This window comes from Hyperolius riggenbachi, chromosome 4 (assembly GCF_040937935.1).
Source record: "Hyperolius riggenbachi isolate aHypRig1 chromosome 4, aHypRig1.pri, whole genome shotgun sequence".
NCBI classification, from domain to species: Eukaryota; Metazoa; Chordata; class Amphibia; order Anura; family Hyperoliidae; genus Hyperolius; species Hyperolius riggenbachi.
The window spans coordinates 359,013,737-359,037,280 of NC_090649.1; the positions used below are offsets into that span (position 1 = coordinate 359,013,737).

The following is a 23,544-nucleotide window of genomic DNA, read 5'->3' on the forward strand; positions in this document are numbered from 1 at the left end:
GACTGAGTGTCCTAGACTCCTAGTACAGTAAGAGTAAGTAGTAACAGTAAGTAGAACTAACTAATTACAATAATCAATCAGCGATCAGAAGGAAATGGAGTGTGGGTGTGTGTACACTCAGACAGTGAGTGCACGCACGCAGGAGCTAGTAGCCTATGAACACAGTGACTGAGTGTCCTAGACTCCTAGTACAGTAAGAGTAAGTAGTAACAGTAAGTAGAACTAACTAATTACAATAATCAATCAGCGATCAGAAGGAAATGGAGTGTGGGTGGTGTGTGTACACTCAGACAGTGAGTGACCGCACGCAGGAGCTAGTAGCCTATGGACAGTGACTGAGTGTCCTAGACTCCTAGTACAGTAAGAGTAAGTAGTAACAGTAAGTAGAACTAACTAATTACAATAATCAATCAGCGATCAGAAGGAAATGGAGTGTGGGTGGTGTGTGTACACTCAGACAGTGAGTGACCGCACGCAGGAGCTAGTAGCCTATGAACACAGTGACTGAGTGTCCTAGACTCCTAGTACAGTAAGAGTAAGTAGTAACAGTAAGTAGAACTAACTAATTACAATAATCAATCAGCGATCAGAAGGAAATGGAGTGTGGGTGTGTGTACACTCAGACAGTGAGTGCACGCACGCAGGAGCTAGTAGCCTATGAACACAGTGACTGAGTGTCCTAGACTCCTAGTACAGTAAGAGTAAGTAGTAACAGTAAGTAGAACTAACTAATTACAATAATCAATCAGCGATCAGAAGGAAATGGAGTGTGGGTGGTGTGTGTACACTCAGACAGTGAGTGACCGCACGCAGGAGCTAGTAGCCTATGAACACAGTGACTGAGTGTCCTAGACTCCTAGTACAGTAAGAGTAAGTAGTAACAGTAAGTAGAACTAACTAATTACAATAATCAATCAGCGATCAGAAGGAAATGGAGTGTGGGTGTGTGTACACTCAGACAGTGAGTGCACGCACGCAGGAGCTAGTAGCCTATGAACACAGTGACTGAGTGTCCTAGACTCCTAGTACAGTAAGAGTAAGTAGTAACAGTAAGTAGAACTAACTAATTACAATAATCAATCAGCGATCAGAAGGAAATGGAGTGTGGGTGTGTGTACACTCAGACAGTGAGTGCACGCACGCAGGAGCTAGTAGCCTATGAACACAGTGACTGAGTGTCCTAGACTCCTAGTACAGTAAGAGTAAGTAGTAACAGTAAGTAGAACTAACTAATTACAATAATCAATCAGCGATCAGAAGGAAATGGAGTGTGGGTGGTGTGTGTACACTCAGACAGTGAGTGACCGCACGCAGGAGCTAGTAGCCTATGAACACAGTGACTGAGTGTCCTAGACTCCTAGTACAGTAAGAGTAAGTAGTAACAGTAAGTAGAACTAACTAATTACAATAATCAATCAGCGATCAGAAGGAAATGGAGTGTGGGTGTGTGTACACTCAGACAGTGAGTGCACGCACGCAGGAGCTAGTAGCCTATGAACACAGTGACTGAGTGTCCTAGACTCCTAGTACAGTAAGAGTAAGTAGTAACAGTAAGTAGAACTAACTAATTACAATAATCAATCAGCGATCAGAAGGAAATGGAGTGTGGGTGTGTGTACACTCAGACAGTGAGTGCACGCACGCAGGAGCTAGTAGCCTATGAACACAGTGACTGAGTGTCCTAGACTCCTAGTACAGTAAGAGTAAGTAGTAACAGTAAGTAGAACTAACTAATTACAATAATCAATCAGCGATCAGAAGGAAATGGAGTGTGGGTGGTGTGTGTACACTCAGACAGTGAGTGACCGCACGCAGGAGCTAGTAGCCTATGGACAGTGACTGAGTTTCCTAGACTCCTAGTACAGTAAGAGTAAGTAGTAACAGTAAGTAGAACTAACTAATTACAATAATCAATCAGCGATCAGAAGGAAATGGAGTGTGGGTGGTGTGTGTACACTCAGACAGTGAGTGACCGCACGCAGGAGCTAGTAGCCTATGGACAGTGACTGAGTGTCCTAGACTCCTAGTACAGTAAGAGTAAGTAGTAACAGTAAGTAGAACTAACTAATTACGATAATCAATCAGCGATCAGAAGGAAATAGAGTGTGTGTTGTGTGTGTACACTCAGACAGTGAGTGCAGTGCGCACACGCAGGAGCTAGTAGCCTATATGAACAGTGACAGTGAGTGTCCCTACGGGTACAGTAAGAGTAAGTAGTAAGTAAGTACAACTAACTAACAATAATCTATCAGTAATCAGAAGGAAATAGAGTGTGTGTACACACAGACAGTGAGTGAGTGCACACACGCAGGAGCTAGCTAGTAGCCTATAAACAGTGACAGTCAGTGAGTGTCCTACTCCTAGTACAGTATAACTACAATACTATTAGTAAAGGACAGCAGAAATACTGGTATAGATGAGAGAAATAAACAGAGGACAGCTGCCCACAGAGGCAAGGCCCCCCTGAGGCCTAAACCTGTAAGCTTGCAGCAGCTGCCTGTCTCTATTCTAATGTAACACACAAGCTACTAACTAAAATACAATGTCTATCTAACTAACAACAATATAGGTGTATATGGCAGGTGTAGGTGAGCAAAAACGCTAGGTAAATGATCACAATAGAGCACTTGCTAAGCCAAAGCACAAAGGAGCAACTCTCTCTCTGTACAAGTCTCAGGCAAGCATGGAGAAACGGAACATGGCGGCCGCTATTTATAGGGTAGGGGCTGGCCAGGGTCCCCCTCTGTGATTGGCTGCCGTCAGAGGGCCTGGGAGCCCTCTGATTGGCTCTAAGGACATCAATCTGGGCTATGACGCTATTCGAGCTCGGTACCGAGCTCGAATAGCGCCGGGTTGCTCGAATAGCTCGAATAGTGAATGGGCTATTCGAGTGTACTCGGATAGCCCATTCGAATAGCTCCAGCTATTCGGAGCTCGAATACCGAGCTCGAATAGCTGAAAAAGAGCTCGAATATTCGAGCTACTCGAATATTCGAGCTCTGCTGAGCACCACTGCTATAGTCTGCATAGAGCTCCCAGCAGGTAGAATGAGCATAGCTCGGGAGTCCCGCCAGGGAGGTTAAATAGTATTCTATCACATACAAATCCCATCCTCACCTCACAGGCACCAGGGGAAGGGGGGGGGGGCACATTAACATTTGGGGGAACCGCGGAGGTGGATGCAGTGTCACGTTAACACTCGAGGGGACAGCAGCTGGGGTTTGTGCCGCGTTCATCCTGATATCACACCCTGTTACCCCATGCACTTGATTGACCATGTCAACCAAAGATTTCACCCCGAAATTGGTCAAATCGTTAACCGGACATACTTGTTGTGGCATTCATTTTCCTCCATTTCGATAAAATTATCGTATCAGATGGTCGATCAGGCCACAAAATCACTAGATGTATGGCAACCTTTATTTGCGGCCTATATATCCAACATTTGGCAGGTGTCATTGTAACAAAATAATCGTTATTCACTTTATCGGTCAATAGTTTTAATGTTGTGGTATATATCACTCAGCAAACACAGCACTACAAACAAAGAAAAACAGGAAAATGTCTTGCCTATCTGAGCTCACAGTCTATTTAGGTGTAGATTACAGGCAGGTAGAAACCCTTCTGAGCAATTTAACGTTTGTTTTGTCTCAGTACAGAATATTTGGAATTCATTGTAAAGTGTTAAGTTAAAATAGCAGATATGCAACCAAATCTTTTTAGATGAAATCTTTTATTAGTGCAATTTTGATCAGCTTATAAATCAAGAACTCAATGTAATTTGGTTACTCCATTTTCAGTACTCAGCAAGATTATTACTATTATTATTAATTATCTGTGCAGTTTCAATAGAAATAAAATTCAGTTTTCAGATCTGCTGATAACAGTAAAGTGAAGTCCATGTTTGTTAAGTCGTTCAATCAGCTTGGTTTTAGAAAATGCTGCACCTGGTGTATAAACTCCTCCCCTGGAAAACAAAGATAAGTTAATAAAAAAAAAAAAAAAAATTTTTTTGCCACAGTGCTAATCAATCTGGGGTAAGACAAACCATTTTAAAGGGACTCCGAGCTCAAAATAAAAATGAAATTGGTACTCACCTTGGGCTTTCTGCAGCCCAGTGTAGGTCGGGAGGTCCCACGATGGCGTCCTGGCTCTTCTCCTAGGCCTTCCCTCAGAAATGGCTGCCCGGTGGCTCCCCGCGACACTGGGACCAAGTGTCGGGCTCCTTCCTCCATATACATCACATCTAATGTCACCACGCCGGCCACCTCGCGTCATCATGGCGGCCGGCGTGACAGTACAGCGCATGCGCGATTTAAGCGTGCATGCGCAGCACTGTCTCGCCGGCCGCCGTGGTGACGCGAGGCGGCCAGCGTGGTGCCGTATACGGAAGAAAGAGCCCGACACTCGGTCCCAGTGTCGCGGGGAGCTTCCGGGAGCCGCCGGGCAGCCATTTCTGAGGGAAGGCCTAGGAGAAGAGCCAGGACGCCATCGTGGGACCTCCCGACCTACACTGGGCTGCAGAAAGCCCAAGGTGAGTACCAATTTCATTTTTATTTTGAGCTCGGAGTCCCTTTAACCACTATCCGCCTGCCCGTCGTTTTAAAATGTCCTGTTTGTTCCCCTTAACGGACCACAGGACGTTTTAAAATGTCCTCACCCGCTACCATCAGTGAGGGCAGCCCCCACCACCCCGGGTACCGGTTGGAACCTGCAGAGCCGCGATTGGTGAAAGAGAAGAAGGCTTCTCTGAACCAGTGAAAGTGCCCATAAGGCAAACATCATGCTTGAACGAGAAGCCAATGAGCTTTGCTGTAACAGCACTGCCTCCGTGCTCGTTCTAAGTACAGAGAAAGAGTGAGTGTGAGGACATCTAGTAGTAAAAAAAAAAATACACATTTTACACATTGTAAATTAAATAAAAATAAATTAATACCTCCTTCCCCACCCATAGCTACCAAAATAAAACACTCATAAAAAGAAAGACAGCATTTAAAAAAAATGCATAGATAGTTACTTTAGGGACTCTTCTTTTTTTTTTTTTTTTTATACTATTTATGGCCTGAGGCTGGGTGCACACTTGACCTTGCGTGAAAGGTCGGTTTTCTGCCTTTGTGCATTTTTTTAATGCGTTTTACTTGTGTTTTCTGTGCGTCTGTGTTTTTGCATGCGTTTTAATGCGTTCACGATTTGCATATACAAAACGCATATGCGTTTTGTATGCATTTTGCATGTGTTTTTCTATTGCGTTTTTTGCAAATCACTAGGAAGACAACAGGAAACAGAAATACATCAGAAAACATTGTTGTTGTTTTTTTTTTTTTTTAAACGCATATAAAAATTCATGAAAAACGCATACAAAACACATGACATAAAAAAAAAAAAAAGGCTGCATGAAAGCCCACTAGAGGGCGCTCCGGAGGCGATCTTCTGATCGCCTCCGGCGGCCAGAAATAACACGAAAGGCCGCAATGAGCGGCCTTCCGTGTTTCGCTTACCTCGTCGCCATGGCGACGAGCGGAGTGACGTCATGGACGTCAGCCGACGTCCTGACGTCAGCCGCCTCCGATCCAGCCCTTAGCGCTGGCCGGAACTTTTTGTTCCGGCTACGCTGGGCTCAGGCGGCTGGGGGGACCCTCTTTCGCCGCTGCATGCGGCGAATCGCCGCACTGCAGCGGCGATCAGGCAGCACACGCGGCTGGCAAAGTGCCGGCTGCTTGTGCTGCTTTTTATTTGAGCGAAATCGGCCCGGCAGGGCCTGAGCGGCAGGCAGGGCCGGCCTTTGACCTGAGCGACCGGAGCGATCGCTCAGGGCGCCGGCTTCCAGGGGGGCGCTCCTGGCATTAACAACCAGGCGGACAAAACTATTTGCGAGCGAGCAGAGCAAGCTGTTGTCTCTGGTGCAGCAGCGGGCACTAGGACCTGGAGGAGGCATACTTCTCCAACCTCCTGCTCGGACTCCCTCATCAGCCCCCCTCCCCGCCTCATCAAGCACGGAGGATGGATACAGCAGCAGTCCGAGGTGGCGAGGTAATCCCCATTTGGGCTGCTGGAACTTGTGTGTATTTTTCTTTCTTCTGGAGTAATCCCCTACAGACAGGGTTTGTCTTGTCCTGTCTGCCGTGGCTAGGATGTATTTTCTGTGTTCTGGCCAGAAAGTTAGGATAAGTGTAAAGTGTGTTAGCATAAGTAAGTATGTGTGTATCACTTGAAAACGGCTGTGTGTGTGTGTGTGTGTGTGTGTGTGTGTGTGTGTACAGTGTGTGTGTGTGTGTGTGTGTGTGTACAGTGTGTGTGTGTGTGTGTGTGTGTGTGTGTGTCTTTTGTGTGTGTGTCTTTTGTGTGTGTGTGTGTGTGTGTGTGTGTACAGGGGTGTGTACAGGGGTGTGTGTGTGTGTGTGTGCGTGTGCGTGTGTGTGTATATATAGGGTGAGCGTGTGTGTGTATATAGGGTGTGCGTGTGTAGCATGTCCGTGTATATAGATTGCATGCAAGTGGCCGTGTATACAGATTGCGTGCGTGTGGCCATGTATATAGATTGTGTGCGTGTGTAACGTGTGTCTGTGTATATAGATTGTGTGCGTGTGTAACGTGTGTCTGTGTATATAGATTGTGTGCGTGTGTCTGTGTATATAGATTGTGTGCGTGTGTAACGTGTGTCTGTGTATATAGATTGTGTGCGTGTGTCTGTGTATATAGATTGTGTGCGTGTGTAACGTGTGTCTGTGTATATAGATTGTGTGCGTGTGTCTGTGTATATAGATTGTGTGCGTGTGTAACGTGTGTCTGTGTATATAGATTGTGTGCGTGTGTCTGTGTATATAGATTGTGTGCGTGTGTAACGTGTGTCTGTGTATATAGATTGTGTGCGTGTGTTTGTGTATATAGATTGTGTGCGTGTGTAACGTGTGTCTGTGTATATAGATTGTGTGCGTGTGTAACGTGTGTCTGTGTATATAGATTGTGTGTGTGTGTAACGTGTGTCTGTGTATATAGATTGTGTGCGTGTGTAACGTGTGTCTGTGTATATAGATTGTGTGCGTGTGTAACGTGTGTCTGTGTATATAGATTGTGTGCGTGTGTAACGTGTGTCTGTGTATATAGATTGTGTGCGTGTGTAGCGTGTGTCTGTGTATATAGATTGTGTGCGTGTGTAACGTGTGTCTGTGTATATAGATTGTGTGCGTGTGTAACGTGTGTCTGTGTATATAGATTGTGTGCGTGTGTAACGTGTGTCTGTGTATATAGATTGTGTGCGTGTGTAGCGTGTGGCTGTGTATATAGATTGTGTGCGTGTGTAGCGTGTGGCTGTGTATATAGATTGTGTGCGTGTGTAACGTGTGTCTGTGTATATAGATTGTGTGCGTGTGTAGCATGTGGCTGTGTATATAGATTGTGTGTGTGTGTGCATACGTGCATGGATCTGCTGTCTGCCTGATTTCTCTTTTGTGGCTGGGGGTGCCTGCATTATGCTGGGCATACACGGCTCGTTTTTGCCGCTCGATCGTTTCGCTGCTTGATTCTGCAGTCGATTCTCTTATCTTCCGCTCGTTTTTCTTATCTTTTTCCATTCACTGCTGTCACAAATCGAGCAGCGAAACGATCGAGCGGGAGATCGGACATGTCGGAAAATATCTATCAAGCCATCTAAATGGCTCAAAAACAAACCATGTTTTCCCAGCATTAGGCGTTGGGGGATTTCTGTGTGAGAGATAATTTAATCCATTACTGGGCGCCCAAATTTCTATGTTCCATTTGACAGTTGTGATGCGGGCCAGGGGAAACAGTCATGGGCCCATATAAATAGCAGCTATATGGGTGGAAATAAGTGCCTACTGTTTGCAGCTGTATTTTGCATTGTGGGAGGCCAGATTTAAACCTGCAGCCTCTATTTATATAATCTTTTTGTTTGTGGTAGATTGCCCAGGGGAGGGGATGGGGGGCAGATAGGTTGGAGGGGCCCATCCCAAACTGTGTGTGCACGCGCACAGAGGCTGAAACAGGGGGGGGGGGGGGCACCAAAATCATGTTTCGCTCAGGGCGCTGTGAAACCTAAGGCCGGCCCTGGCGGCAGGCTCCGGCGGTACTGGACGAGCTGAGCTCGTCCAGACCGCCCAGCAGGTTAAATGCTTTCTTTGCTGCTGTCTTCACAAGGGAAACATAACTGTTGCAAATTACAGAGGCAGAAGAGTCTCAATCTTCCAACTGTAATATTAATATTAAATACTTAACGCAGGAAGCAGTGAAGGCAAGACTAAATAAATTAAAAAATAGGCACCTGGCCCGGATGGCATGCATCCCCGGGGAGTACAGCCCACCATTATACCACCAACACTACACACTGCAATGCTACATGCTGAAGCCAGCCTAGCATGTACCATACCCAAGAGAAAAATGAGCTGACTTAGGTAATTGTAGGATGTCAAAAGCCAGCTCACATACATTGGCCAGGACTCTCTCTCTCTCTCTCTCTCTCTCTCTCTTTCTCTTTCTCTTTCTCTTTCTCTTTCTCTTCCTCTTTCTCTTTCTCTTTCTCTTTCTCTCTCTCTTTCTCTTTCTCTCTCTTTCTCTCTCTCTTTCTCTTTCTCTCTCTCTTTCTCTCTCTCTCTCTCTCTCTCTTTCTCTCTCTCTCTCTCTCTCTCTTTCTCTCTCTCTCTCTCTCATATATTAATAATGGCAGGATTAATATTAATACATTTGGCATAAGGCAAATACTCATACAAAAAAAACATAAACATTGGAAGACAAGTTGTAAATAATTGGAAAAAAAATGAGGGTAAAAACAATGAGATAAAAAGGAGGAAGAAGACAAAGTAAAACAAGACAAATAAAGATGTATAATTTATGAACCATTCTAATGATTGGTATAAATAATGTGAATATACAGATATGTAAATATTGTTGTAAAGATAGATGTTGCTATATTAAAAATGAAAAAATACAAATATAAATAATAAAAAAACTAAAAATAGGAGAACTAAAAATATTACACATAAAAGGATAAAAGAGAGCGGCCAGTGATAAAAGAAAAAACGGAATAGGTAGTATTTTAGTAGATTTTTTCCAAGACTTCATTCAGACCTTCAGGTATGAGGGTTCTTAGAGTTTGTATCCAGTACATTTCATGTTTTTTAAGTTGTTCGAACGCATTTGGTAAACTTGCATCAATAGAGTCAAGCAGTGTGATGCTGAAGAGTTGTGGGTTATTGTTGTGGTGGGTGCAAAAGTGCCGTGAAACGCTGTAAAGGGGGAATTTATTGGTGTTGTTACTTTTGTGTTGCCCGATTCTGCTGCGGGTCAACTGTGTAGTTCTACCCACGTACTGGAGACGGCAAGGGCATGAAATGACATAGATGATGAATCTGGATTCACAGGTGAGGTGTTTTTTTATGGGATATTGAATATTGGTGCTAGAGGAAACAAAGGAAGCACAGGTGTTGATGAACTGGCAAGCTGTGCAGTGGTTCTTGTTGCAGGGGAAGTAGCCAGGCTCCTGTGCTTGCGGAGGGGAGAGTTCATTAGTTGTACGTAATTTGCTCGGCGCTAAGAGATTGCGGAGATTTGGTGCTCTCCTGTATGTAATTGAAGGTGCTGTGGGTAATAAGGGCCGTAAGTAGGGGTCTTGCATGAGAATGTCCCAACGATTTTTTAGAATATTGCGGATGGACAGATGTTGGGCATTGTAACTAGTAATGAACCGGGGTGGGTCTGTGGTATTGGAAGGTTGTCTAATGGTGGTGGGGGGGTTGAAACATTTGGCTCTATGTCTTGCATCTTTGATAGGTTTTTTTGGATAATGACGATCTGTGAATTTTTTTTGTGAGAATCTCGGATTGTATATCAAATTGTGATTGGTCAGTGCAGTTCCTATGTATTCTTCTGTATTGACTGTAGGGGGTGTTAGTAATCCAAGGGTGGTGGTGAAAGCTCTTGAAATGTATATAGTTGTTGGCATCGACTGGTTTGAAAAAAGTTTTTGTCATGATATGATTGGATTCTATATACAGAGTGAGGTCAAGAAACTCAATGGAGGAGGTATGATGATGGTGTGTAAATTGAAGTCCTGCTGAATTTGAATTAAGGTAACTGACAAAGTGGGGAATGAGTATAGTGTCGCCTTTCCAAATGAAAATAAGGTCATCGATATATCGCTTATATAGTACAATATTGTCGGAAAATGGATGATGTGTGGATAATTAATGTAATTCTAGAAATCCCATTGTAAGATTAGCATACGAGGGAGCAAACGAGCTCCCCATCGCGGTCCCACTTGTCTGATGGTAAATTTTATCGTTAAACGTGAATATGTTATTGTTGAGGATGAACTCTGTGCATTGTAAAAGGAAGGTTTGTTGTGTAAGTGGCATGGATGGGTTGGTGGCTGGGTAATATTGTATTGCTTGGAGGCCGAAGGGATGGGGGATATTGGTATAAAGGGAGGTGACATCGCATGTCAGCCAGACATAATCCGGCTGCCATGCGATGTCACGTAGGAGTAGTATGTTGTTGCAAATCTTTTAGAAAGGAAAGAAGGGACTGCATGTGTGGCTGTAGATGTTGGTCAAGGAATCTGGAAAGATTGCTGGTGATGGAGTTGATGCCTGAGATGATGGGTCTACCGGGCGGTTTTTGTAAATCTTTATGTATTTTTGGTAGATACTAGATAGTAGAAAATGGGGGTTATTGGTTGAGTACCAAAAATGAAAGAAACTTTATTATCAATAATGATGTTAGATAGGAAAGCATTATTGATAAGGGTTTTTAGTGTGATATTTAGAGAGGGAGTTGGATCTGTGGTCAGAGTTTCAGAATGTTTGGGATTGTCAAGGAGCCTGGCCGCTTCCTCTAGATAGTCTGAGCGGTTGAGTATAACTATGCCTCCCCCTTATCTGCAGGTTTGATGATCAGATTGTGGTTTTTCTGTAGATTTTTTAGGGCCTGGGATTCTCGTTGACTAAGGTTGGATATAGGGGTGGGTAGGTCATCATGTAACGTCTGTAGGTCTTGGAGTACTAAAGAGTAAAAGGTTTCAATGAAGCAGCCCTTGGATGCTACTGGGTAAAAACGGGATCTCCCTTTTAACTGAGTGGCAATGTATTTCTCTGTACTGATTTCAGGGTGAAAAATGGTAACGTTGGGTAGGGTATCATTGTTGGTGATGATAAGCGAGGTAAGGGCATTATCTTCGGTGGGTTTGAGGTTTTTGATGGCATAATGTCTTTTAAGTGTTAGTTTGCGGATATAGCTGTTGAGATCTGAAAAAAGTTCGAATGTATTGACTTGATTGGTTGGGCAAAAAGATAAACCTTTTTCTAAAAGGGTGGTCTCATGGGTACTGAGGATGTGGTCTTACAGATTAAAGATACATCTGTTGGAATTTGTGGGGGGGAGTGGTATGTTTTTATGGTTTGTTTCTTTTTCCTTTTCCCTCTACTTTCTCTTTTTCTGTATCTGGTAGTGGTCGTTTGGACTTGTTGGTGAGTTGGAAAAGTACCTTCTCTGAACCTGGGCTTGGTAATTGGGTGGAGAGGATGTTTTGTGATAGTGCTGAGGGGAGTTCTAAAAAAGAGGGAGAAAGGGTCAGGGGAGGACTGGGACCTTTTGGCCTGGAGGGAAAACACAAACTAGAGGCCCATTTTCACAGCAGCCCGGGCCTAAATTACATCACACACGTGCCCCACGTGCTATATGCCAAAAGTCGCATGGCAAATACAGCAAGGACACATGAGGGACAGCGTGACAGGTAAAGTATAATGCACTGGCAATGGGGGGGGGGCACATAAAACATTTTGAGTTACAACGGCCAGGGTTTCCGTCGCATTCATTGTTTGTGATTATCGCACTCGATCGACCACATCAGCCAGAGATTTCCCAGCATCTCAGATCGATACTTTCAACCAATTTCAACCCGAAATCAGACAGATATTTTCCCACGGACCCTGCAGACAAGCCTCTGCTCTGCATCATGCTGTTTATATTTACCAACATGCCCACCCTCTAATTACCCTGTAATTAGGCATTGATTTCCCTCGGCCAGCCTAGTGGTTCACATTACCTTATACAAAAACATGTACCAGGCACTGTACCAGCCCTAAATCATTAAATGAGAGGCAGCCTGGGGGAAATTTCCCCCCTTCCCCCCTGGCCAGTCCTCCCCTGGAAAGGGTGTGATTAGCTGATTCACTGCTGGAGGTGGCATTGTCATTAGCCGGTTGGAAAAAGGTTTTTTAGATCAGTTTGGATTTTATGTGGGTTGGTGGTGGTGTTGCCCTGGGTCGGAATTGAGTTTTGATTGGTTGGGGATTGTGGGGTGGGGTGTAATGTAAAGTCAAGAGAGTCAGGGTTTGAGTGGCATATGCTAATCTGGGAGGCTTGGACGGGTGAGTCCGCAATAGTGGTAGCTGGTATAGTAGAAGTGGTATTAGATTGGTTGATGTGGGTGTCCTGGGTGGTTTTAAGTAAAGTTGCCGGGGGCCATTCGGTATAAAGTTAAATTTAAAGTAACAGAAGTTTTTTTTGTTGGTTTTAATGCGTTGGATTTTTGATGCTATTGTGGGGTTTTTTGCACAATCAAAACTGTTTGGAGGTGGGGCCACACCCGCAAAGGGGGCAAGTTTGGGTAAGGTGTTCTGGTGTGGTGGGGGAACCGTGTGTGAGGCTGGAGGTATATGCAAGGGTGGTGGGGGAAGTGCTACGGAAGGTGTTGGTGCCTTTTGGTGTGGGGAGTAGAATGGGGGTGGTGGGAATGGTGGGAACCTAAATGGGGGTGGGGGAATATTGAGACTCATGAGTGGGGATGGTGGTGGAGGGTTGGGGCCCGTCAGCTGAAAAGCGGGGGTGGGACGTGGCTTGCGTTCCCTCTCCCGGTGCTCAGCATATGCTAGACGGTCCCTGTTCAGTTTTTTTAAGTTTTGACTCAGTGATGTCAAGTTCGAAGCGTTTAACTCTGGAGGTAAAATTTGACATAAGGGGGTGGTATTGGTCACTGTTTTTATGGTTAAGTAGGAAATCGTTACATTCATATATGATGGGCTGCAATTCACTAATTAAGGTTTTTCTTTTAGCTATGATCCTCTCCATCATACCAGCAGTACAGATCTCAAGGTAAATGTACCAGTCTGAACTGAAGGTAGGATCCTTAGGGAAAGCCGTGAGTGTTTTAATTCGGATCCCATCGGGTGAGATTTTTTTCATCGATGTGTGTCTGCTGCATAGCAATGTCCGCTAAGTGAAAGAACTCATCTTTAAGTGCAGATTCCAATTTCTGAAAAAACGGGTTTGAGGTTGACAGATGGGACTGGAGGGGTACTGTCGGCTGGGCTGGTGTCTGGTTTGGAGGGGATAACCGGAGATTGTTTAAACTGGGCCAGCAGATCATCTCGGTGGACGGATCTATCCTCCTATGAAGTTCATGGTCGGGCTGCTATCGGCGTATATGTTCGCTTGTTCTATGATAGAACCGGCCAAGCAAGGCTTGTAGGGAGATAAAATGTAGAGAACCGAGAGCCCAATAGTATGTTAAAACATAAACGAAGTAAGACAAATCAGTGAGAAGAATATATTCACAAACGTGGGTTACCACACAGGCAACCACTGTATAAGCAGGTGAGGAGATTAGACCTGTCCTCACTCAGGGCTAAGAAGTCGCTCTCTGTAGATGAGAAAAAGGGGTAGATCACCCCTCCACCAGGGGTGGACACGATTTTGCAGTAGAACAGAGGCGCCAGCAGAATAAAAGTGGATAAAACCTTTAAAATTTGCTAGGAGGAAGTGGTGGACTTACCTCCATAAAGCAGACATGAAAGACTGTCTGAAAAGTAGCAATCACATTTATTATATAGTACCACAAAAGTGCAACACGTTTCGCAGGCCAAGCCCGCTTCATCAGGCAATAAACATTGGGGACAAAACCGTAGACAACAGACAGTACATTATGCTATAGTGAATTCTGCAGTTACAAGATGCATATTAATATATTATAATTACATATCATAAAGCATACCATATGAAAAATTGTTTCGTGGAGATAGCATAAAAAGTTGGGTGTACAAGTAAACAATAGGGGGTAGAGGCTATGGTGCTCGTAATAGTAATGGGCTATGGGGTGTTTTTTACACAACTTTGCAATGAGTGGTATCGGTAATGAACAAGGGTATATGTCAGCAAGTGTAATGGGTAATAGAGCATTGAGAAGAGAACAGGGGGCTAGAAATATAAGGTAAAGTATGCCAATAAAATAACATAAAGAACTCACCAGAATTTCAGCAATAGCAGGTGTAGCGCCTCAGTGGAGTGGTGAGGATGCTCAACTCCTTATATATACACAGGTACTTGCTAATAGGGCCAATTAGATGTGTGGGAGGTGCTGGGTGGGCGGGGTTAGGGCGAGTATGCGAGCAGCCAATGGGTTCTCGCCATCTGTGTTCAGTGAATTGGGTTTTTGGGAAGGGTGGGTGGGGTTAGGGCGGGCTTGCGAGTAGCCAATGGGCTTTCGCCAACACCTCCCACACATCTAATTGGCCCTATTAGCAAGTACCTGTGTATATATAAGGAGTTGAGCATCCTCACCACTCCACTGAGGCGCTACACCTGCTATTGCTGAAATTCTGGTGAGTTCTTTGTTATTTTATTGGCACACTTTACCTTATATTTCTGGCCCCCTGTTCTCTTCTCAATGCTCTATTACCCATTACACTTGCCGACATATACCCTTTTTCATTACCGATACCACTTATTGCAAATCTGTGTAAAAAACACCCCATAGCCCATTACTATCACGAGCACCATAGCCTCTACCCCCTATTGTTTACTTGTACACCCAACTTTTTATGCTATCTCCACGAAACAATTTTTCATATGGTATGCTTTATTATATGTAATATATTAATATGCATCTTGTAACTGAAGAATTTACTATAGCATAATGTACTGTCTATTGTCTACAGTTTTGTCCCCGTGTTTATTGCCTGATGAAGCGGGCTTGGCCTGCGAAATGCGTTGCACTTTTGGGGTACTATATAATAAAAGTAATTGCTACTTTTCAGACAGTCTTTCATGTCTGCTTTATGGAGGTGAGTCCACCACTTCCTCCTAGCAAATTTTAAAGGTTTTATCAACTTTTATTCTGCTGGCGCCTCTGTTCCCCTACTGCAAAATGTATGTGAGCTGGCTTTTGACATCCTACAATTCCCTAAGTAAGCTCATTTTTCTCTTGGGTATATCACAATGGTACATGCTAGGCTGGCTTCAGCATGTAGCATTGTAGTGTGTATTGTTGGTGGTATAATGGTGAGGATAGCTGCCTTCCAAGTGGTAGGCCTGGGTTCCATTCCTGGCCATTGTATGTGAGCTGGCTTTTGACATCCTACAATTCCCTGGAAGACAAGACAGGAGGAAAAGGGAGGAGAGTTTGGGTGGAACTTGTAAGTCTGTTGAGCAGAAATTCTTATTTTAGGCAGAAATTCATTTGGTGGCATTCCATGGAATTCCAAATTTTTCCACAGAAATTCCGCTATAGCAATTCCGTTCTATCGCAACAGAACCGGAGTCACCAAATTCCGTCTGGAATCGTGAAAATCTTAATTCCGCGTAATCCAGCGACCATCCCTACTCTTTCTTCCCTGTATACAAAGAAAAGAAATGCTGAAATGGGAAAAGGGAGTTAAAACAGGGATAACAGTTTATCTTGTAGTGTCGGGGGATTTAAGTGGCATTTATGATGGCCCTTGTAAATCACATATAGGATGTATTCTGAAATATAAGTGGACCTTGTGTATAAATTGCATCCAATATTTGACCATCTTAAGCTGTAATTTATATTGACTCAAGTATAAGTCTACCCAGCAAACTTTATGGATGCACTTAGGGACAGGAGGAATTAACAGCTGCATTTGTGGTCCAGGAGGGGGTAATGACTGTACTGCATGAAGTATTGCAGCCATTAACTTCTCCTGGCCCTAAAGTGCAGCCAGTAACTCCTCCAAGTCCCCAAGTGTAGCAATTATCAACTCTCTCTCCAACCGAAGTAAGCACTGCAGCCCAATATTTTCCCCTTGCCTTTTCCTTGTTAATTGTTGTGACCAGAACTTTCAGACCTGTGTTTTTCTTGGCACTTTCTTTATCAAGAAAGTGTCACTTTCCACCATCTGGTGCAAATGGGAAAGAAATCTAGGTCCAACTCGAGTACAAGTCGACCTCTATACTTTTATTTAGTCAGACCTAAATTTCTAGTCGAGTATATACAGTATATCAGTTTATTTGTGTCATAAATGTTTTTACAAGAAAAAAACCCATAAATAAAGCAAACAAAACTTTAGCAAGCATTTTTACCAAATCAAGCCAAACAGAAACCACCAGCACAGCCATGTGCTTCCCACAGTAGGTCTAATCTGGGATGTATAATCAGCCCTTTTAGTCTCACCTGAGCACCAGTCACAGAGAGAGAACACAAAATACTGGAGTGGATTTTAAAAAGGCAGCATAGAAGAGTGAAGTCTAGAATACAGTACACATCAACATCAATGGCTTTCCTAGACAAGCATTGTAATTTATAAAAGCTGAGTGAAAAATACAACAGCCACAGTAACTTAGATTAAATAAGGATCATTCCGTCCCTTATGTCTGTACTTTGTGAGACCACATTTTGCTTTTATGACAGCATTTGGACATCTATTACAGTTCACATGCAATATTTGCTCAGTGTTCTTTACAGAACTTTTTCAAGCTCGGTAAAATGAAATGCTGTTTGATAATATACAGTACTATACTGTAATCTTCAAGTCATTCATATGAGCAGAATAATATGTTACACCCGTTGCTTTGCACTACTTGGCTTTGGTTTTATTAGAACATGCAACGCGTTTCATTGGGGTCACTCCCCCACTTTCTCAGACATATGAACTGAACAATGAGTAAGAGTTCTAAAAGCTTTTTGGATCTGTTGCCAAGTGATTTAGCTGGACAGGCAATTAACCAATTGATGGTACATATGTAAATTGTCTAATACCACAAAACATTTAATTGTGTCACAATTCTAATTAGAGATGGCCCGAACGGTTCCCGGCGAACTTCCGTGGTTCGCGGAGAACCGCAAACTTTTCCGGTAGTTCGATTCGCCCCCATAATGCATCATTAGGGTCAACTTTGACCCTCTACATCACAGTCAGCAGGCACATTGTAGCCAATAAGGCTACACTCCCTCCTGGAGCCACTCCCCCCTTATAAAAGGCAGGCAGCATCAGGCTTTTCACTCACTCATGTGCCTGCAGTAATAAGAGAAGGGAGAGCTGCTGTGCAGAGACCTAGAAGGAAAGCTTAGTTAGGCTCTTGTAGGCTTCTTAGCTTGCTCCTTGCTGATTCTTATTGCTAAAAAGCACCCCTCAACAGCTCTTTTGAGAGCTAATCTTGGACTTGTGATCTATTTTTTTGTTGTTTTTTTGTGGCCCACTTGCATTATATACAGCCCTGTCAGTCAGTCACAGCTGGCCTTTGGCTCCTTGGTGGTATAATTACTACTGTGCCAGGTACAGATTTGTAATACCCATGACTGCATATACCTAACTGTTGATCACTTCACTGCACCCACCTACCTTCGTGGGCGCATGCAGTTTCACTGTGCCTGTCCGGTACCTGTCTGTGTGTGACAGGTGCACATTTGTAATACCCATCACTGCATATACCTACTTGTTGTTCACTTCAGTGCACCCACCTACCTACTTGAGTGCACGCAGTGTCCCTGTGCCTGTCCGGTACCTGTCTGTGTGTGACAGGTGCACATTTGTAATACCCATCACTGCATATACCTACTTGTTGTTCACTTCAGTGCACCCACCTACCTACGTGAGCGCATGCAGTGTGATATTTAATACCACCAGTCACTGTACCTGTTCACGGTACGTTTGTGTGACAGGTGCACATTTGTAATACCCGTCACTGCATATACCTACCTGTTGTGTTCAGTGCACCCACCTACCTACGTGAGTGTACGCAGTGTGATAAACCACTCCGTGCATACCTGTGAACTGCACCTGTGTGACTGCAAATTGTATTAGTCAAGTCAGTGCATACCTTTCACTTCATCCCCCCCGATATGGACAAAACAGGTAGAGGCAGAGGTAGAGGCAGACCCAGAGGAAGGCCACCAGGCAGGTCTGTGCGAGGACGTGCTGATGTGATTTTGGGCGGCCCTGGACCAAAGTACAGTGCTCAGAAGAAGGCACGTCAGGACGTAGTTAACTATTTAACACAGAACACCTCATCTTCCACAGCCACCAGCACTACTACAAGCACCCCATCCGCTGCATTTGACAGTTCGCAGGAGTTATTTGGTGGGGAAATCACTGATGCACAGCCATTATTTTTACAACCAGATGAAGGCACTAAGCAAGTTACACCACCTCATATGTGTGAGTTAGGCGACACTATGGAGGTAACGTGTGAGGAGGAAGATGATGAAGTACCTGCTGTTGGTGCAGTTTTGGAGGTGTCTTGAGGCAAGCGAAGCTGGGCAGGATGATTATGATGATGACGATGATACGGATGCCACGTGGGTTCCCAATAGAGCAGATGAACAGAGGGAAAGTTCAGAGGGGGAGTCAGAGAGGAGTAGGAGGAGACGAGTTGCTGAAAGAAGCAGGGGGAGCTTGTCGTCAGAAACAGCTGGTGGCAGTGTCCGGCGCCATGTATTGCCACCTATGGACAGCCAGTCAACATGCCCTTCAACATCAGCTGCTGATGCCACCATAGTGCCATCACCCCAGGGGGGCTCAGCGGTTTGGAAATGTTTTCATGTGTCTGCCTCAGATCAGAGCAATGCCATCTGTTCTCTCTGCCTCCAAAAATTGAGCCGCGGAAAGGCCAACACCCACGTAGGGACAAGTGACTTACGAAGGCACATGCAGAAAAGACACAAACTGCAATGGGAAGAGCACCTGAGCAAAAGCAGCACACAAAAGAAAAGCCACCCACCTTCTCCCCTTCCTCCTTCAGGTGCTGCATCTTCAGCCACTTTCTTCCTTGCACCTTCACAGCCACCCTCCTCCACTCCGCCTCTGACCTTCAGTGGTTCCTGCTCCTCTGCCCACAGCAGCCAGGTGTCTGTGAAGGAAATCTTTGAACGGAAGAAGCCAATTTCTACCAGTCACCCCCTTGCCCGGCGTCTGACAGCTGGCTTGGTGGTACTGTTAGCTCACCAGCTTTTACCATGCCAGCTGGTGGACTCTGAGGCCTTCCGTAAATTTGTGGCCATTGGGACACTGCAGTGGAAGATACCAGGCCGCAATTATTTCTCTAAAAAGGTGATACCCAAACTGTACCGTGAAGTTGAGAGGCAAGTGGTGTCATCTCTGGCACACAGTTGTTGGGTCAAGGGCCTATCTGACCACGGATGCTTGGTCTGCCAAGCACGGTCAAGGCAGGGACATTACTTACACCAGCCCATTGGGTCAACCTGGTGACCGATGGCAAGCAGGGAATACATGGCTGTGCAGCGGACCTAGTGACAACTCCACAGCTTGCAGGCAGGCCTGCTGCCACCTCCTCTCCTCCTGCTACATTTTCTTCGCTGTCCTCCTCCTCCTCCTTGGCTGAGTGGCAGTTCAACTCTACTGGTGCAGCGATTTCCTCTCCAGCTACACAGCCCAAGCTCCCCAGGGCCTATGCTGCATGCCAGGTATGACGGTGTCACGCCATCTTAGACATGTCTTGCCTCAAAGCGGAGAGTCACACTGGAGCAGCTCTCCTGGCTGATCTTAACAATTAGGTGGATCAGTGGCTGACCCCGCACCAGCTGGAGATCCGCAATGTGGTGTGTGACAACAACAGCAATCTCATTTCCGCTTTGAATTTGGGAAAGCTGACACATGTACCCTGCATGGCACATGTGCTGAATTTATTCTTTCAAAGATTTGTGTCAAAGTACCCAGGCTTAGAGGATGTCCTGAAACAGGCCAGGAAGTTGTGTGGGCATTTCAGGTGGTCTTACACAGCCATGGCACACTTTGCCGATATTCAGTGGAGAAACAAGTTGCCGGTGAGACGCCTGATTTGCGGTAGCCCGACTCACTGGAATTCGACCCTCCTTATGTTCTCTCACCTGCTAGAACAGGAATAAAAGCAGTCACCCAGTACCTCTACAACTACAGTAGGACACACTCTGGGGAGATGCAATTCAATTCAATTCAAGCACTTTATTGTCATTGTGTAACCCAACGAAACTACTTTTCATGACAACCCCACGGTGCATATAGGGAACATAGTGATAGTAACAAGGGTAGGAAGAGAAGAAATTATACAAGTATGCCAGGTATTACAGATATTTTAACAATTTGTACACAGTGTTAATTATGTCAGAGAGGATTCAGAGTTCATCAAGTTTATGGCGGATGGGAAAAAGCTGTTTTTCAGTCTGTTTGTGTTTGTGCGGATTGATCTAAAACGTTTACCTGATGGAAGGAGCTCAAACAAGGCATTTCCAGAGTGTTGTCCTTGATAATGTTTTTGGCCCTTCTCACGCTGCAAGTATTATACAAAAGTTCCAGTGATGGTAGTTCAGTGCCGATAATGGCTTCTGCTGTTTTAACAACTCGCTGCAGGGCTTCTCTAGTAGCCTTGGTGCAGCTGTTGTACCAGGCCGTCATGCAATTGGTCAGAACGCTTTCTATAGTGCATCTGTAGAAATTAACCAGCAGCTTCTGTGGGAGGTTAGCGCTCCTTAGTTTCCTCAAAAAGTAGAGACGTTGTGCTTTGCCAGTTAGAGCTAAAGCATTGTCAGCCCAGGACAGGTTTTCTGTGATGGTGGCTCCCAAAAATTTGAAGCTAGAAACTCTCTCCACAGCCTCTGCATAGATCATTAGTGGTAGGTGAGTGGTCTTTTTGGTGGTCCTAAAGTCCAGAATAATTTCTTTGGTCTTCTTTGTATTTAATAACAGATTGTTAATGTCGCACCATGCAGTCAGGTTCCTAACTTCTTCTCTGTATGCAGCTTCCTCACTGTCTGATATAAGCCCAATGACAGTCGTATCATCTGCAAACTTAACAATTATGTTTGAGGTATTGATAGGCTGGCAGTCATGGGTGAAAAGTGCATAGAGGAGAGGGCTTAATACACAGCCCTGTGGCACGCCAGTGCTCAGGGTAAGGGTGGAGGATGTCTGATTTCCTAGTCTGACAGTTTGAGGGCGATTAGTAAGGAAGTCCAATAACCAAGTACATATGGAGGGAGCAAGACCTAGTGCATGGAGTTTGTTGGTCAGATGGCTAGGTACGATGGTGTTAAATGCTGAGCTGTAGTCAACAAAGAGCATCCTAACATAGGAGTTGGGTTTTTCTAGGTGTGAGAGGGCAGCATGGAGAGCTACACAGATGGCGTCCTCAGTTGATCTATTTGTTCGGTAAGCAAACTGGTGTTCTAAATTTGCTGGGATGGAGGCCTTGATGTGTGTGGCTACCAGTCGTTCAAAGCACTTGGCGATGACAGGGGTTAGATTAACTGGTCGGTAATCCTTAAAACAGGTTATCCTAGGATTTTTTGAAACTGGCACAATGGTTGTGGATTTAAGGCATGAGGGGACTACACCCAAGAACAGAGAGACGTTGAATATTTGTGTAAAAACTTTTGCTAGTTGACCAACACAGGCCTGGAGCACACGTCCTTGCACACCATCAGACCTGCAGCTTTCCTGGTGTTGATTTTTGTGAGTGCTTGTTGCACTTCATGTATGTGAAGGATTAAAGGCTGTGAGTCTGTAGTGGGCCCAAAGTTGACTGGAGGCAGATTGTTGTGTTTTTCAAATCTAACAAAGAAGTTAAGTTCCTCTGCTAGACTGGGGTTGTTATTGTCCAGTGTATATTGAGTGCCATTCTTCTTTTTGTAATCTCTGAGTAGTTGAATGCTTTGCCACATTCCTCTTTGGGTTTGAGTCATTTTCAAAGTTTTCCTCAATCCTTTGTTTGTACTTAAGTTTTGCATTTTATATGCCTTTTTCAGACTTGCTCTGGCTGAAGAATATGCTTCTTTGTCCTGTATTTTAAAAGCTTTGTTCCTATTCTTTAGGAGTTCATTGAGTTCTTTTGTTATCCATGGTTTATGATTTGGGTAAACTGTAATTCTTTTGTTGACAGTGATGGTGTCCACACAGAAATTAACATATGACAATACAGAGGAAGTACACGTCTCCAGGTCTGTTTCATGAAAGAAAATATCCCAATTTGCATTTTCAAAGCAATCTTGAAGCTGAGAGATGGCATTCTCAGGCCAGACTTTAACAGACTTGCTAACTGGTTTAGCAGTGTTGATAATGGCTTTGTATGCGGGAATAAGAAACAAAGATAGATGGTCAGACTGTCCCAGTGGGGGGCGTGGGGTGATCTTAAGGGGCCCATACACCTAACCATTTTCCTGCCGATATACAGCCGTTTCGATCACAGTGATCGAAACGGCTGTGAAATCGCTGCTCACACCGCTGACAGAACAATGGATTTCCGCGGAAGATTTTTTTCGAGCGCCGGCGGGTCGGGAGTGCGCCGATAGCGGCGTTCAAATGCCCGACGACCGACGCAATACAGCGCAATACATTACCTGTTCCGCCGGCGCGAGTCCCGCTGTCACCGCTGCTCCGTCTCCGCACTGGTCTGGTCTTCGGCATGCTTCACTTCTTCCTGCCCGGCAGGAAGTTTAAACAGTAGAGCGCCCTCTACTGTTTAAACTTCCTGCCGGGCAGGAAGAAGTGAAGCATGCCGGAGACCAGACCAGCGCAGAGACGGAGCAGCGGTGTCCAGGGGACTCACGCTGGCGGAGCAGGTAATGTATGCCGGGAGCGGCGGCAGCACCACCACCACCAAAGATTGTGAACGGTGTCAGGCTGAAATCTGTTCACAATCTGTTTGCAGTAAAGGTGGCCATACGATCCCTCTCTGATCAGATTCGCTCAGAGAGGGATCTATCTGTTGGTCGAATCTGATGGCAAATCGACCAGTGTATGGCCACCTTTATAGGCACCTTTTATGTTTGTATAGACATGGTCCAAGGTGTTTCCTCCTCTGGTTTTACAGTCCACGTGCTGATAAAATCTGGGAAATACCTTCTTAAGATTTGCTTGGTTAAAATCTCCAGCAATGATGAAAATTGCATCAGGGTGTGAGTTCTGTTGCTTACTAATGACATCAAACAGTTGTTCATTTGCTGACTTAGTATTGGCATGAGGTGGAATGTACACTGCCATAATTATAATAACTGTATGTTCCCTGGGTAGGTAACTGTATGTTCCCTGGGTAGGTAGATGGGGATGTTCTGGCCCAACAACTGGACACTTATGTGAAATGCATGCAGGCTCATGCGGCCGTTTGAGGAGGTGACCAACCTGGTGAGACACAGTGAAGGCACCATCAGTGACTTGATTCCATATGCTTACTTCCTGGAGCGCGCCGTGTGTAGAGTGGTGGATCAAGCTGCGGAGGAGCATGAACAGGAACAGTTACAGGAGGAAACGTTGTGGGATTGTAACAAATATAGACGGGGCAGCTGCGGCGAACAGCGCTGCCACCGTC

The 23,544-nt window shown here is 44.9% G+C and overlaps 1 protein-coding gene across 1 annotated transcript in view; it reads right to left on the reverse strand.

Moving 5' to 3' along the window:
- Positions 1 to 3,797: 3,797 nt before the first annotated feature.
- LOC137570836 (saccharopine dehydrogenase-like oxidoreductase) overlaps positions 3,798 to 23,544 on the reverse strand; it is a 452,635-nt gene continuing 432,888 nt past the window's right edge. The window contains exon 12 of the mRNA XM_068279544.1: positions 3,798 to 3,967. Within this exon, the coding sequence (XP_068135645.1) occupies positions 3,862 to 3,967 (106 nt within the window). The 3' untranslated portion in view covers positions 3,798 to 3,861. The remainder of the gene's footprint in view (positions 3,968 to 23,544) is intronic.